This window comes from Engraulis encrasicolus, chromosome 6, assembly GCF_034702125.1.
Source record: "Engraulis encrasicolus isolate BLACKSEA-1 chromosome 6, IST_EnEncr_1.0, whole genome shotgun sequence".
NCBI lineage: Eukaryota > Metazoa > Chordata > Actinopteri > Clupeiformes > Engraulidae > Engraulis > Engraulis encrasicolus.
The window spans coordinates 8,765,625-8,782,659 of NC_085862.1; the positions used below are offsets into that span (position 1 = coordinate 8,765,625).

Consider the following 17,035-nt stretch of genomic DNA (forward strand, 5'->3'; position numbering starts at 1 on the left):
CTCATACATTTCAGACACTACTTAAGATTATTTGAGTTGAGCTTGTTGGACCAACTGTGTAACAATGTTGCAAAAATCGGTATAATGTAATCACAGCTGAGGGTTCATTAATTCTTAACAAAATAGTGAAACTATGAAAAATGCAGAATCCAAAAAATAGTCCAGCTCATACATTTCAGACACTACGTAAGATTATTTGAGTCGACAAGGAACTACTCTTCGTGCCAACGTGCTCATGGGAGCCGCAGCAGTAAATCTTGGCATACTCCATGTTGATTGATGTAGTGTACCGCTCCAGTTTCATACATATGCAATGAGATTGTAGTGCATCACGCAGCACATAAAACTCACTGTTCAGACAGATTGAACAGCAGTACAGTACGTGTAGTCCGGTGTATTCAAAACACACCAATGTTTTATTTCATTATACTGTTGGCCAGGCAGGACCGGAGCGTGCTGAAGTAGAGAGAGAAGCATGTATTTGGAGGCCATAGACGTATGGTTTGGGGGTTGGACTTCAGTTTAGAGGGTTGCAGGTTCGAATCCCACCCTTACCCCTCCCTACACCTCCATCCAGGGTTGATGTGCGCTTGAGCAAGGTACCTAACCACCACACTGCTCGAGGGTCTGTAACCAATACCCTGTAAATAACCGTAAGTCGCTTTGGATGAAAGCGTCAGCTAAGTGTAATGTAATGTACTATATTGCAAGGAGGGTGTCAGCCTGATGCTTTGAGACTGCTACTGCTGGTGTAACTGGCAGAGTTCGGCATAGAACATTAGTAAACCTCCCTCCCAAAGCCTAAAGCGGCGTACACACACAAAGCTAGCTTTTCGCTTGCTCGCCTACTCGCCACTCTTTCATAGAACGTTCGCTGAAAGTTCCCGAGGCTTTAACTGCCAATGAACAGGCGAGAAGTACCGAACTCTGCATTCCAATTGGTTACTCGCTTACTCGTCTTGCTCGAAGATAAAATATTTTCAACTCGGGATCCGCCCACATTGCATCGCTTGTACAGTACTCGCCTGCTAGTCTCGCTGAAACACATTGACATTGTATTGACTTCGTTCGCTGAGCGAGTAACTAGCAGCGTCGTGTGTGTAAGTACGACCCTTAATAAAGTACCGTATCAATAGTGCTGAGCTCTCTGTCTGGATCTTTAACCTAGCGGTATCGTGCTGTGCCTTCCAGGCCCAAACTGGAGCATTGATTGGTAGGTGGCGGGTTGAAGCACAGGATGACCTCGGCTACACTGGGCTTATACTGTACAGCTTTTTACTTAAGAGAGATGGTTGAAACGGCTGAAAATCCTGTCCCCCGTTGGTAGCTTTCTTTTTGCTGAATAAGATCTATTCTGTAAACGCCATTCTTCTGTGGATTTTAAAAACTCAATAATTTTTAAAATGTGTTTCAACTTTTAACTTGTCAGCGTTTCCCCAAAAGGATTTAAAACTTTGTGTCTCTGATCAAGCAGCACGGACCCTGCTGTGACTCTGACTTGAATGTAGTCCCTCCGCTAGTAAGCTGTTGACTTACATCTATAGATACTGTACACTACAGTCAAAACACCACGGTTTCAGTTTCAGTTCTACTTTCAACCCGTTTAGACATGAACCCTGTTATAATATTACTGTTACCAGAATGGCAATGACCAAGTCGCAATGTGTTACTAAAGGCCCTATGTCTTGTCATGGCACTGTATTACTGGGGTTGTTAAGTCTTTTCAAGGACTTCTACTACAGTGGGGTTTTGCAAAGGTGCTGCCCTGGGCATAGCCACTACAATTTTGCTGACAGTAACATGAGCTTATGAGTTTATAACATGAGCTCTGCGCAAAGGGGTTAAACTGAAGTGCAGAAAATGAACAGCAATTGTAATGCCCCGACCTGCCATGCCCCAACCTGCCAGGAGATGTCGCCAGCCTGCATCAGTCCCTGGCAATCGGCCTGGGAAACCCCAGCCGTCCATGCTGGCTCATGCCCCTGCCAAGCACCCTGGGAGACCCCGTGGCAGGTGATCAGGGGAATCACCTGCAGCTCATCAAACTCTTCCAGTCCATTGTGAAGTCTCCATTTAAGTCCTTGTCATTTGCTCTCCGGTGCTCGGTCATGAACATTCCTTGCAGACACTCTGAACCCTTGCTGCTCTGCCTCTGAGAATTCCTGCCTTGAACTTTGCTGAGAAAAAACCACAGTGGTCGTAAGATTACCCCTTTTTGTTTGTTTGGACTTTGAAAGACTTTTATGTTTTGATTCCTAAGAAAAAGAAGAAAAGAAAAGAGAATCTTTACGTTACTTACCTTCATCCTGTGTTTGCTCTAAAGACCTGAAAAGAAGATTTCTAAGTTTGCCTTATTACTCACCTGTGTAACCCTGTGGAATAAATAAAACCCTCTGATTGAACTTGATCTCTCTGTCTCCTGCGTTAGTGCTCTGGCTAAAGTGTAACAGCATGACCGAGCCAAGAATGAGCACTGCGGAGACTGAAGATCTTCGATCAGTAGTGAGCAGAATGGGAGATGCCTACGGTGAACAAGAGAGACGCGTCCAAAAGATGGCACAAACCATGGAACCGAATGAACACCGCTCTCCAATCCCTCACTCAAGCGGTGGCCAGGATCAACATCACACCGCCAACCCCAGCTCCAGCCACAGTAACCTCACCTTCACCAGCCCCTGCAGCCACAGGCCCGCGCCCAGATGTACGCCTCCCCTCACCTCAGAGGTTTGATGGAGACCCAGATGCCTGCCGTGGATTCCTAACTCAATGCGCCTTGGCCTTCCAACTACACCCCAGCAGTTTCCCCAGCGAAGAGTCGAAGGTGGCATACATTACCACACTGATGTCAAGCAAGGCGTTGGTGTGGGCAACAGCGCTCTGGGAGAAAGACTTGGCCATCTGCCACAATGCATCTGAATTCATGGACCAAGTCCAAGCAGTCTTTGGGCACCCCACCAACCAAAGAGAATCAGCCAAGCGTCTCCTTCAGCTGAAGCAAGGCAAGCAGTCTGCTGCAGAGTATGCCATCGAGTTCCGCACCTTGGCTACAGAAGCTGGCTGGGAGGGAGATTGCCTGATGGCCACCTTTTATCATGGGCTTCAAGACAACCTGAAAGACGCTCTTGTCAACCGAGAGTGGGGTCGTAACGTGGAAGAGTTAATTGCTCTCACCTCTGAGTTAGACCTGCGAGCTCGGGAGCGCAGACGAGAACGCACCTCCGGTTTCCAGTTTTCTGTTTCCCCCCCAAAAAATCCACCGACAAACCAGCCCCTTTGCAGAGATGCAGAGGAGCCCATGCAGCTGGGACGGTCTCGGATCTCCCAAGAAGAAAAGGACAGAAGACGACGAGAGAACCTATGCTTGTACTGTGGAGAGGCCGGTCACTTCCGTGACAAATGCCCCGAGCTTTCGGGAAAAGGCAAAGCTCACTAGGACAGAGAGGACGTCTAGTGAGCAGAGCAGCAAGGTCCTCTCACCCCACCTCAAGGTTGCAGCTCCCAATAACGCTTGAGTGGGAGAACCAACCCAATGGCAACACATCGGTCCAAGCACTGGTAGATTCGGGGGCTGAAGAAAATCTAATGGATATTACCCTGGCCAAACAACTCAAAGTGCCCATTGAGGTGAGTCCCTCTTCATACTCCATTCAGGCTCTAGATGGCCGACCCTTAGGGTCAGGAAAAATTGAATATGTTACCAAGCCGATAACAATGAGAGTGGATGATCATGTAGAGTCCTGTAGGTTTTTTCTGATATCATCACCTAAGGAAACTGTAGTGTTGGGTTACCCCTGGCTTAGAGCCCACAACCCACAGTTTGACTGGAGAAAAGGAACATTGTTATCTTGGAGTCCTGCATGTTCTAAGGAATGCAAAAGTAAAGGCCTTGAACCCCATGGTGCATATGGAGCTACTGTTGAATGTATCTCAAGAACAACTTCAGAATTGCCAGAGGTAGACCTCACACTTGTTCCCCAACAATACCATGATCTCGCCAATGTTTTCTCTAAGACTAAAGCTTGTACTCTCCCCCCACATAGGCCTTATGATATGGCTATTGACCTCCTTCCAGGAACCATGCCTCCTAGAGGCAGACTCTACCCACTGTCCGTGCCCTGAGACCAAAGCGATGGAGGACTACATCCAGGAATGTCTCAGTAATGGTTTGATACGCCCGTCCACATCCCCTGCATCAGCAGGATTTTTCTTTGTGTCCAAGAAAGATGGTGGCCTACGTCCTTGTATTGATTACAGAGGCCTGAATCAAATCACAGTCAAAAATAAGTACCCTCTACCCCTAATGTCCACTGCTTTTGACCTACTCAAGGGAGCGAAGATCTTCTCCAAGCTGGACCTGCGAAATGCGTACCATCTGGTCCGCATCAGAAGAGGAGATGAGTGGAAGACGGGCTTTAGTACTCCCAGCGGCCACTATGAATACAAGGTCATGCCTTTCGGTATGTCTAACTGCCCTTCTGTTTTTCAGGCCCTAGTGAACGATGTGCTGAGAGAATTGATTAACAGATGCGTCTTTGTGTTTTTGGATGATATACTCATATTCTCTGAAGACTTTGAATCCCATGTTCTGCAGGTCCGCCAAGTGCTCAAACTTCTGCTGGAGAACCATCTCTATGTCAAGTTGGAAAAAAGCCAGTTTCATGTCACTGACACATCCTTCCTGGGTTTCAAAATCTCTCCGGTGGGAGTCTCCATGGATCCTGTAAAGGTGCAAGCTGTACTTGACTGGCCTGAGCCTACATCACTGAAACAGGTACAGCGTTTCCTTGGCTTCTCTAACTTCTATAGACGTTTCATCCGAAATTTCAGCAGCATCGCAGCACCCATCACAACACTCACCCGGGGGCGATCATCCAAAATCAAATGGACCACTGAAGCACAGACAGCCTTTGACTCCCTGAAGAAGCTCTTCACCACTGCACCCATCCTACGACACCCGAACACTGCTCTTCCCTTTGTGGTCGAAGTGGATGCCTCCAGTACTGGAGTAGGGGCAATCCTGTCTCAAAGATCTCTCCAGGACGACAAGGTCCATCCGTGTGCCTTCTACTCCAAGAAACTGACGCCCACCGAGCAAAGGTATGACGCAGGGGACCGTGAGTTACTAGCCATCAAGCTCGCATTGGAAGAATGGAGGCATTGGCTAGAGGGGGCTACTCACCAGTTCCAAGTCTTAACTGATCATAAAAACTTACAATATCTGAAGGAAGCTAAGAGACTTAACCCCCGTCAGGCACGCTGGGCACTGTTTTTTAACCGCTTTGATTTTATACTTACCTACAGACCAGGTTCAAAGAACACCAAAGCAGACGCCCTCTCCCGTCAACACGACTGCAATGAAGAGACCCCTCTCCCAGAGAACATCATTCCCCAAAGCCGAGTGATCGGTCAAGTGCGCCTTGCTTTGGAGGACTCCATCCTCAGGGCTCAGCAGACAGAACCTGACCCAGGAGATGGGCCATCAGGATGCATGTTTGTACCTTCATCAATGCGCTCTGAGGTATTGAAATGGGGTCACACACGAACACACTGGGTTAGGCACCCAGGGGAGCAGCGAACGTTAGACTTCCTCAGCCGTCGTTTTTGGTGGCCTGACATGGCTAGACAGGTTATTGAATATGTTAAGGCCTGCACTATATGCATTACTCAAAAGTCTTCACACCAGGCCCCAGCAGGACTGCTCCGCCCACTCCCAATTCCCAGTCGCCCATGGTCGCATCTATCGATGGACTTCATCACAGGGCTGCCAGAGTCTGAAGGAAACAGTGATTCTTGTAATTGTTGATCGTTTCTCTAAAGCATCTCACTTTGTTCCTCTCCCCAAGCTACCCACAGCCAAAGAGACAGCCGAAGTCGTCCTGAAGGAGGTGGTCCGGTACCATGGTGTTCCAGCCGATGTGGTATCCGACCGGGGCCCACAGTTTGTGTCCAGGTATTGGAAAGCCTTCTGGTCTCTCTTTAATACAACTGTCAGTCTCTCTTCAGGGTTTCACCCCCAGTCTAATGGACAGACAGAGAGGATCAATCAGGAACTGGAAAAATACCTGCGCTGCGTGATCTTCTGAGAACCCAAAGTCCTGGAGTAAGATGCTTCTCTGGGCAGAGATTGCCCATAACCAACTAACTTCCACCTCTACCGGTATGTGCCCATTTGAAACACAATATGGTTACTTACCCCCATTCTTTCCTTCTGAGCAGCCCAAAGTCAATGTCCCATCTGCTGAAGCTGCGGTGGCTAGATGTAAGCGGGCCTGAAAAGGGCCCGGCAGCCCTGAAGCGCTCCTCGATGCGCGCCCAGCGTCTGGCCAACCGCAAGAGAAGACCAAACCCATCCTTCAGGACGGGCCAGAGGGTCTGGCTGTGCACACGAGACCTTCCTCTGCGTGTTCAGTCCAAAAAGTTCAAACCACGCTACATTGGCCCATTCCGAGTAGTCCGGCGCATAAACCCAGTGGCCTACCAGCTTGCTTTGCCCAGGTCCCTAAGGGTGAGTCCAGTTTTCCATGTCTCTCTGCTGAAACCTGTTGTAACGTCTCCTATGTCTCCTCCTGCTCCCCCACCCCCGCCTCCCCGTCTTCTGGCAGATGGTCCTGTGTACACGGTCAAGCGCCTCCTGGACTCTCGACGGGTGGGCAGAGGGGTGCAGTTCCTGGTCGATTGGCTTGGCTATGGTCCGGAGGAGCGCTGCTGGGTGCCGTCCCGCCACATTGTGGACAAGTCCCTCATCCGTGACTTCCGCCGGGACCATCCGGTGGTTCCGGGACCGTCGGGTGACGGTCGTAGAGGAGGGGACTGTAATGCCCCGACCTGCCATGCCCCAACCTGCCAGGAGATGTCGCCAGCCTGCATCAGTCCCTGGCAATCGGCCTGGGAAACCCCAGCCGTCCATGCTGGCTCATGCCCCTGCCAAGCACCCTGGGAGACCCCGTGGCAGGTGATCAGGGGAATCACCTGCAGCTCATCAAACTCTTCCAGTCCATTGTGAAGTCTCCATTTAAGTCCTTGTCATTTGCTCTCCGGTGCTCGGTCATGAACATTCCTTGCAGACACTCTGAACCCTTGCTGCTCTGCCTCTGAGAATTCCTGCCTTGAACTTTGCTGAGAAAAAACCACAGTGGTCGTAAGATTACCCCTTTTTGTTTGTTTGGACTTTGAAAGACTTTTGTGTTTTGATTCCTAAGAAAAAGAAGAAAAGAAAAGAGAATCTTTACGTTACTTACCTTCATCCTGTGTTTGCTCTAAAGACCTGAAAAGAAGATTTCTAAGTTTGCCTTATTACTCACCTGTGTAACCCTGTGGAATAAATAAAACCCTCTGATTGAACTTGATCTCTCTGTCTCCTGCGTTAGTGCTCTGGCTAAAGTGTAACAGCAATTTGACGAGCCACCTGTAAGTTTTGGATGCTGTCGCCAACAAGCCACATAATCTGCACAAGAGAGTAGCACGTCACAGTCACATGCACACAGCATTCACGATGTAACAAGGATCGACATGACTCATTTGATGTAGACAAGACAATTTATTGGCCTCTCTGTCATTGAGTGTTGTAGCTTTGTTGTGAAGGATGGTTGCTGAACTAGGTTAATGTAGGCCTGCATATAGTATTTTGGCTCTCTTTTCTCTGCGAATATAAGACGACCTCGAGCCATTTAGAATAAAACGCCATCTATATTCAGGCCAATAAGATACCAATCCACCGATGAAAATGTGCACAAAGTTACATAAAAAGGACAGGACATTTTCAAATGGGATCTGTGATTGATTTGTACATCTCACATGGGAGGAAATATGTGGCCTTGTGCTGCATGGAAGCCATTCAAGCTTGTCGGTTAACAATAGCGTGTGCGCCAGCCAGGTAAGATGGACCTCTTAAAGGGACACTGTGCAGGAAATGGTCAAAAAGATACTGCAACTAAGCTGCTCATTGACACTGTGTTGCCTATTGCCAAATTTGATCTTTTCATGAACGTTTACTAAGTAATAAACTATTATTTTCTAGTATGGCCCAAGTACAGTCATTTTTGCAGCTAAAAATGTCTATTTCTGGGAATTCAAAATGGCGGACCATGGAGAAGATCCCCCTCTTCATGTATGAAAAGTGCAATTTTCCAAGTCATAATGAATACTTAGAATTTGATGGTGCTGGTAAGTTTTCATGAAAAAGGTGACATTAGTGAATGGGTAGCATGAATTCTGGGAATAAACAACTAAAAATCTTACACAGTGCACCTTTAAGAAAAAGCACATCTTCAAGAAATGCAGGCCTGTTGGTTCTGTTGGAATATTTTTGTGTAGCCTTGCGAGCTGCCATGCAAATGAGTAACAGGGTAATGTAAGAGGTTTACATAATCTGCTAACCTCTCAGCCAGGGTCGAATTAAGATAGGCTACAGGTTGCCGTGGGGCCCCATAGAAGGCACATTTCACAACAGATTTACATAGAAAGTGTCATAATTATAAGCTAGGAATTGAGGATGACATGTTAACCAACTGTACGGAACGCAAAAGATAGGGCTTACATTTTTCAATATTGCATCTGGTCACGATTCTGCATTTTTTCTTTTTGGGTCAATCAGGGTCCTCCTAGCAGGTGGTGGGGCCCCTAGGCTGCAGCCATATCTAGGCCCAATTCGAAACGGGAGGTAGTGACTCGATGACTCTCCTCCTACATAAACATGTCACTGATCAGATAGGTCAAGTTAGCTGATGAGGCAGCCGTTACGAACGGCACTAACGAGTGTGCCGCCTTGCGCATTTGATGTTACGGCGATTCTATGGCGGGAGTTACGTTCATCACGTTAGCGCTTAGCTTACGCATGCTATTTGAACGGTGAATGATCGTCAGACGGCGGAATCGTAAAATAGGCTATAAATAGATCTAGCGACAGCATATTTACTACAATGTTGATTTATGCATTCGATTTTCAATATCTACATACATAAGTGTCAGAATAAAGAGTATGATAAGGTAGTAGCTTGGGTAGTAGCCATGTTTGTTTTTCAGGTTTCCGGTTGAGAGGGAGGTGGCGCACAGCATGTTGGGTACCAAGGCAGCGAAGTCAGCATCTGATGTATCCTCGAAATATCCTCGTTACGCCCACAAATGCAGTCAACTGCCGAGAGAGGAAATAAAGCATTTTTTCGTTTCGATCCACACTTCATGACTCGATGTCCAGTTAGCTCACTGGAAGGACAGCTGCCTTCCCTGTTTCGAATTGGGCCCATATCTAGCCTGTGCCTTAGTCTGGTCCTGCTCTCACCAGTACAGCATTAGAGAGGCTCACTGGCTCCCCCTAAGGGTAAGGTGGCCTTATTGTACACTCCAGGTGAGCACAAGGTCAGAGTTCTCATCAGATCATAGTGACTGTTACTATGTACAGTATTCCCCTGACAACAGAACACTGCAGTCACAGCCAAATTACACACACACACACACGCACGCACGCACACACGCACGCACACACGCACGCACGCACGCACACAAACACACGCACACACACACACACACACACCAGCATTATCCAGTACAGGATACATTTGATCGATTATTACCCGAGGTCAGATTTCCATTTTTAACATTTCCCCTAAGACTTCATACCGTGAAGTCGTGCGCGCTGTGACTTTGTTGGGGTTTTTTGTTTTTGTTTTTTTCGTTTTTTGTAAGCATTTTTGGGGCTTTGCGGCCTTTATTATTACAGGACAGTATGAGAGTAGACAGGAAATGATTGGGAGAGAGAGATAGGGCAGGGCCGGACTCGAACCAGGGTCCCCGTGGGCATGCAAGGCCAAATGTGGGGGGCTTAGCGTGCTACACCACAACGCCCCTGACTTTGTTGTTTTCGGGTAAGTTTTGGTGAGCGTTGTGACTTTGTTGTGAGCCCCATTCATTCACTCCCATCCTCTCCTATCTGCCCTCCACCATCATGGGAGACTAAGGGGTGTGTGTGTGTGTGTGTGTGTGTGTGTGTGTGTGTGTGTGTGTGTGTGCGTGTGCGTGTGTGTGTGTTTGTGTGTGTGTGTGTGTGTGTGTGTGTGTGTGTGTGTGTGTGTGTGTGTGTGTGTGTGTGTGTGTGTGTTTGCGCGTGTGTTTGTGTGTGTGTGTGTGTGTGTGTGTGTGTGCGCGTGTGCCACTGTGCTCTAATCCTATGCAGGTGTGTGTAAAAATAGTTGGCAAAGTGGGAGGGCAGGCCTCCAGTGGCTACACACACACACACACACACACACACACACACACACACACACACACACACACAGACAGACACACACACACACACACACTGCACACTGAAAAATGATGGTCAACTGGCTGACACAAACAAGTGCGCGCACACACACACACACACACACACACACACACCCACACACACACACCCCCACACACACACACACACATACACACACACTCACACACATTGAAAAATGATGGTCAACTGGCCAACGCACACACACACACACACACACACACACACACAGGCAGAGAAGACCAATGTCTAGTGTCTGACCCCACACCACTACCTTTAGTCACCCATGATGGTGGAGGGCAGATAGGAGAGCATGGGAGTGAATGAATGGGGCTCACAACAAAGTCACAACGCTCACCAAAACTCACCCAAACTCTATTTCTCTCACAACAACACACACTAAAACTCACCCAAACTCTATTTCTCTCACAACAACACACACTAAAACTCACCCAAAGTCTATTTCTCTCACAACACACACCAAAACTTACCCAAACTCTATTTCTCTCACAACGCTCACCAAAACTCACCCAAACTCTATTTCTCTCACAACAACACACACTAAAACTCACCCAAACTCTATTTCTCTCACAACACACACTAAAACTCACCCAAACTCTATTTCTCTCACAACACACACCAAAACTTACCCAAACTCTATTTCTCTCACAACAACACACACCAAAACTCACCCAAAGTCTATTTATCTCCCCTCTCACACACACTCTAGTTTTATCATTTACGCAAACTGTGTCTTTTTTTCCCCTTTCTCTAGTATGCATACTCTCAAGTTTAAACTCCATTTCTATCTCCTCATCGTCTCTATTTGAGAGGAGCAAAATTCTACAGTATGTCTTGCATCCATCAGCATGTGTGCTAATGTATTCCAGTTGCATTGGCACAGTTCACACAGGTGTCATTTCTGTAGTAGCAGGGCTCGAGTTCCAGGGGGGTGAGTTCCATGGGGGGTGGATGCCATCCCCCCTAAATGGTCTAAAATCATCCCCTTCAATGAAAATGGTCTAAAATCACCCCCCTCAATGAAAATGGTCAAAAATCATCCCCCTCTAAATCAGACGTCATCTTCTTCACATACTGTATTAAAATTGCACTTTTAACAAATACATTTTCAAAATTTGCTCGGGGGAAATAACACTGGTAAATGTACTCTGCATAACGCTGACCATTCTCTAGTGTTGCCAGATTGGGCTGTTGGCCGTGTGCAGGTAAAAATGGCATTTAGCAGACAAACCAGCCCAATTTTTGCCATAGAAATCAATAGAATTGGGTGGGATTTTGTGCTTCTAGACGGGTTGTGAGCATTTTTTGGGCTGGAAATCATCAGCTTCATCTGGTAACCCTGCCATTCTCCTACGCACAAGGGGTAACATGTAGGCCTACTGTACTTCTCAGAGAAGAGAGCTTGGTGTTTCTCGGGAGACTAGTCTGAAAGAGGGATTACGACAGCTGTCTTTGATGGGTATGACCAGGGAAGCTGACAGGGGGGGACAAAGGGGTTAATTGTGCCGGGCCCAGGGAGAGATGGGGCCCAGAAACAGGTCTTCATTACATTAAATGTATTCAGTGGGGGCCCTTTCTGAGGGCTTTGTCCCGGGCCCGGCCAAAGCTGTCAGCGGCCCTGGGCACGACTTCACACAGGAAGAAAGACACAGAAGAAAGAAGAAACACCTGTGTGTGTCAAAGCACACAGACAGGCAGAATCACAGACAATCAAAGATAAAAGCACACACACCTACACACATAAAAGCAATGGGGACTCTCACATGTCAGTCTGTAGTGCCAATGCGCACGCACGCACGCACGCACGCACGCACACACACACACACACACACACACACACACACACACACACACACACACACACACACACACACACACACACACACACACACACACACACACACACACACACACAGCCATGATGTTCACATGCACATAAGCACACGCACACACACACACACGCATGGACGAACGAATGCACGCACGTGCACGCACGCACGCGCGCGCACGCACACACACACACACACACACACACACACACACACACACACACACACACACACACACACACACACACACACACACACACACACACATGTACAAAACCGTGGGCACCCTGCACAGCCTTGGCTTAAGGTGCTTCCTCACACAAAACCTTAGATTGTGCTCCAATACAATCCTCACAATGCTGCCTGGATAAACAAAGCCTGGAAAGAGACAGATCCTTTACCACACACAAACACACACACCACACTTGCTATAGCCTGGGCGAAAGCTGACTGTTTACTCCGTCAAACAGTCTGGAACAAGCTAAGAGGAATCCGTTTTCTATGGAGGGCGGGAGATGGTCTGACCTTATGCTGCAATTTAAATTAATTGGATTTCCGAATACAGTAAAATTCAATTTGTGCTTTATTAGCATGACTGTTATTATGATGCAGTGTTGCCGAAGCATTCAAATAACAAGACAAAAGTGTGAATAGCGTTACCTTAACCAATCAGCAACTGACTCCCCGGGTGAGTTCTGCGTCACCACTCTCAACTGTTTGCTGATTGGCTAAACAGTGAGTGAACCGAGCTAGGAGGGTGGGGCCAGATGTACGGAGCCAAATTCTTTGGGTGGAAGACAGTGTTGCCAGATTGGGTGGTTTCCTGCCCAATTGGGCTGCTTAGGATGGCCGTCTGCAGGTAAAACTGGCATTTAGCAGGAAAACCTGCCCAATTTTTGGCCATAGAAATCAATAGAATTGGCCGAGATGTTGTGCTTCCAAGCGGGTTTTGAGCATTTTTTGGACTGGAAATCATCAGCCTCATCTGGCAACCCTGCTGGAAGTACGTAGGATGGCCCCCACAGGTCCTAAATCACACACACACTTTCTCCGCTGCTCATCTCTCTCTGCCAAGTGTGATATTTACAACCCGTGTGATCGCTACGGGCCACAGAGAGCCAGCCTCAGTTAGCTTGGAGTCTACTGGGACTCTACAAATGAGAGCAGAGGTCATCGCTGGCCAAATGTAAGGCCAGACAGGTTGTATATTCTCCTACAGCAGGTTTGCTGCATGCAATGCAATGGTGCAATAGACACAAAATCCCTTTATTTGCCTCATACTGTATATCTATTAGTGTTCGAAAGATGCTGTCTGTGTTTTTATTAGTCTTGTAAAACTGTGCCAAATGTCCCCTCAGGTGACATTCCATCTGGAGCTGGTATTCACTGTAAACAAACTCAGAAAGTGTTGTAATACGTACCTTCATAAAACCACATTGTGTAACACTAGTATCTGTTCATACAGTTTTCATTTCATGTAAAGTGATGTGCTTGTAGGTAGCTAAATATTATGTCTAAAGAATGAATACAGGGTCAAATCCTATTCATGCATACATTCCAAGTGCTTGTAGAAAATGCAATATTCTTGGTCCGTGTACTTTTTCGTTGACCATTCTTGATAAGTAGAATAATCTCTGGATACATACTGTATGTTGTAATTTAGAGTAATGTTTAGAACAGAACATTTAATTTCAGTCCATTTTCTTTCCATCATGCAGTTCAAATGAGAGGGGTTTTTTTGCATAATGCATGAAGTGTGTGGACAGTACATGTCAAAAAGTAGGCTACATTTACCAGATGGTTTGAGTCAGGATGGAAAGACATTTGACGTGTAAGATCGTAATGATCAAAGGTCAGCAGCATGTATCTGTTGCAGAGTGTTAGTGGCAGTGAGTGATGGAGCCAGGGCTGGAGGGGAGAAATGGGGCCTGGGCACTTTTGGCTTAAAGGGGCCCCTTAATAAGCGGCGCAGAACTGACTCACTGGTTGGCCCCGCACCCTCGTTGGCCCCTATTTTCAGAAATGTACAAGAAAATGTTTTTTTTGTCTGAAAATAGGGGCCCACGAGGGTGTGGGGCCCACCGGGGAATGCCCGGTATGCCAGATGGCCAGCCCTGGATGGAGGGAGCGTGTGCACTGTAACAGAGTGAGTGGCCACAGCAGGCAGTCAAGACCAGGGCTGGCTTGGGACCAAGCATCAGGCCGGGCCTTTTCAGCCAAGACAGGTCTGTCAGGCACTGAGAGAGACAATGTCATTTTTAGTCAACATTAAGTCAACAACATTTGAAGAGTACAGATGCAAAACCCCCTAAGTGCCTTTTTAGAAAATAATATTAATTAATTTTTATTTAATACAAAGCTATCAAAATTGCCCAGTTTTTTTATTTTATTTATGTAATATAACTATTTATATGTATTATTAATTACATGAATGTAAATCAAATCAACAAAGTGCAGGTCTTCAGAAATGGAGTTAGGGGGTTTTGCATCTGAACTCTGCATTTTTAGTCATCTAATATGAGCTATTTTGACCACAACAGCTGAAATGAATATTTAAATCTCACCTGGAGAGGTCACCTGTAGCTGCATGAGGACTTACTTCCATTACATTGAGCCTTGCGCACCATCCAACGTACTTCTGCTAAGAGACTTGGCTCTGCAGTGCATCTGGAAACTGTTTTCTGTGGAGCGATGTTGAGAGGTAGGATTTGGCCGAAGTTCTGACAAACGGTCCATCATTGTAATTTTATCCTACGGTAGGATGTTCTGTCAGACTTGTGTGTTAAACGGTCCTACATCGCCAAAGATAGATGTCAGACATGTTTATTCAACTACTCATGCAATCGTGTCAGATCAAACAACCCCCAGACCATGAATACGAAATGAAATGGTAGTATTATGGGATGGACAGGACCAGGGTAGGGAGGGCCAGGCCAAAATCATCAACAGTCCACCGGGCAAATGCCCTGTATGCCATATGGCCAGTCCAGCCATGGACTATACTAGACTGTCATCTCTATTGACGTGGGCACAGATTAAGTGGCCGCTGCGAAATGATTTCATGTCTAGAAGTGAAAGTGTCACTCCACTCCCCTTGCGTGTCTGTCTGCCTGCCTGAATTACACAGGAGCAGATTATGCTGATAAAGTCCTCAAACTATCGACAGTGGAACCGAGTGCTCTGTTCAGTTCAGTCATTCTCTCTCTCTCTCTCTCTCTCTCTCTCTCTCTCTCTCTCTCTCTCTCTCTCTCTCTCTGAGTCATTGCATTTCGCTCTTTCTCTCTCTGAGACATGATTCTCTCTCTCTCTCTCTCTCTCTCTCTCTCTCTCTCTCTCTCTCTCTCTCTGTCTGTCTCTCTGAGTTACAGCTGTAATTCCTCATTGCCTGCAGGTAGGGTTTTCCGCCATTGCTCTGATCCTCCCTGGCAGCGACGGCTGCTGCCTTTTGTTACATTTTAATCATGCACACATTCCACATTCTCTTCAATCATGCACACATTAACTCACATTCCACCTTCTCTGCATTACTGTGTGATGAATATTGGCACTTAGATTACCCACACAACTGACACGGGGACTCTTATTATGAAATATCATAACCTTCATAACCTTTTAATTAACCATTGTATTTTTCTTTTCAGCATGTGGATGTTAGTATGGACCAGATCAGATTCAGGTTTTCCTCCTCATGTATTAAACTAAATGAATATCAGACAAATGTCAGCTGTCTAACAAAGACAGTAGAGAGAAGACTTGTCGCTAGATGACGTCATGACGTTACGTATGATGTCACAGTGTCTCGCATGGTGCGCTAATCTACAGAAAACGTTGTTAGTGTTATGACAAAATGTCACATTACATTCACAATGAATAGAGCATTGTTACTCACATGACCTCTGACCCCTCCAACCTCTATGACCTCTGTGCTGCAGGTTCCTGTTCAACACGACCTTCACAGGCCTGACGGGCCCGGTGAGCGTGCAGCTGAACACGTCGCGCGTGGTGACGTCGCAGCGCGTGCACGTGTGGAGCCTGCGGCGCGACGCGGTCGGACAGCCCACCTGGGTAACGGTGGGCAGCTGGGAGCGCGGCGAGCTGGACGTCGAGGAGCAGGGCCTGTGGCAGGGCTCGTCGCCGAGGCAACGCGCCGAGGCTCAGCGGACGGGCCGCGAGGGGAGTGGACGGGCCCGGTGGCGCGCGGGCATGCCAGCGGCCGGCAACCGTGTCCGGGTGGTGACGCTTGTGGAGCACCCCTTCGTGTTCACGCGCGAGGTTAGTAGAGTGTATTAGTGACACAATCGTTCACTTTGGTATAAAAGCATACAATTTGGCACAGATTCTTTCTAAGGGTCACTTTTTTGATGAAAAAAAATAAGCGCTGGCCCTCAGACGGCATGTCAGCAAAATGTCATGGTTTTTTTGCAAAGTAAATGTTTTTTACACTTGAAAAATGGCCACCATATTGAAATTTCGCGCGGCCAGCATTCTTTTTCCAAAGTGACCCTTAGAGAGTATTTCAGTCAAGCTGTCTTATTTTTTCTATCTCTTCTACTTGATTTCATTATTTTTTTATGTTTATAACATTGTTGTTAATCTATCTGGTAGCCTCTTACTGCAGATGGGGTCGCCGGCGGGTCTATTCACTATTTGCTAAAAATACTCAACTACATCATAACAACATCGCTATGACAGCACCGAGAGCCTTAAGTAACAGCAATTGCAACATGGCCATTACAATTTTGGTGACAGTAAGGTTATAACATAGGCTCTGCGCTAAGGGGTTAAGCACTTTGAGCTGCATTTCCTGTATGAAGTTGTGAAAGTGAAAGAAAGCCCATTGGGAAACTCCAACTCCCATTGTCATTGTGACACAGCACTCCACAGCACACAAGTGAACACTGCACACTGCACACAACGAAATTGCATT

General features: G+C 47.1%; 1 protein-coding gene across 1 annotated transcript in view; it reads left to right on the top strand.

Moving 5' to 3' along the window:
* grin3bb (glutamate receptor, ionotropic, N-methyl-D-aspartate 3Bb) overlaps window positions 1-17,035 on the top strand; it is a 316,957-nt gene that overhangs the window by 206,449 nt on the left and 93,473 nt on the right. The window contains exon 3 of the mRNA XM_063200371.1: window positions 16,041-16,380. Within this exon, the coding sequence (XP_063056441.1) occupies window positions 16,041-16,380 (340 nt within the window). The remainder of the gene's footprint in view (window positions 1-16,040; window positions 16,381-17,035) is intronic.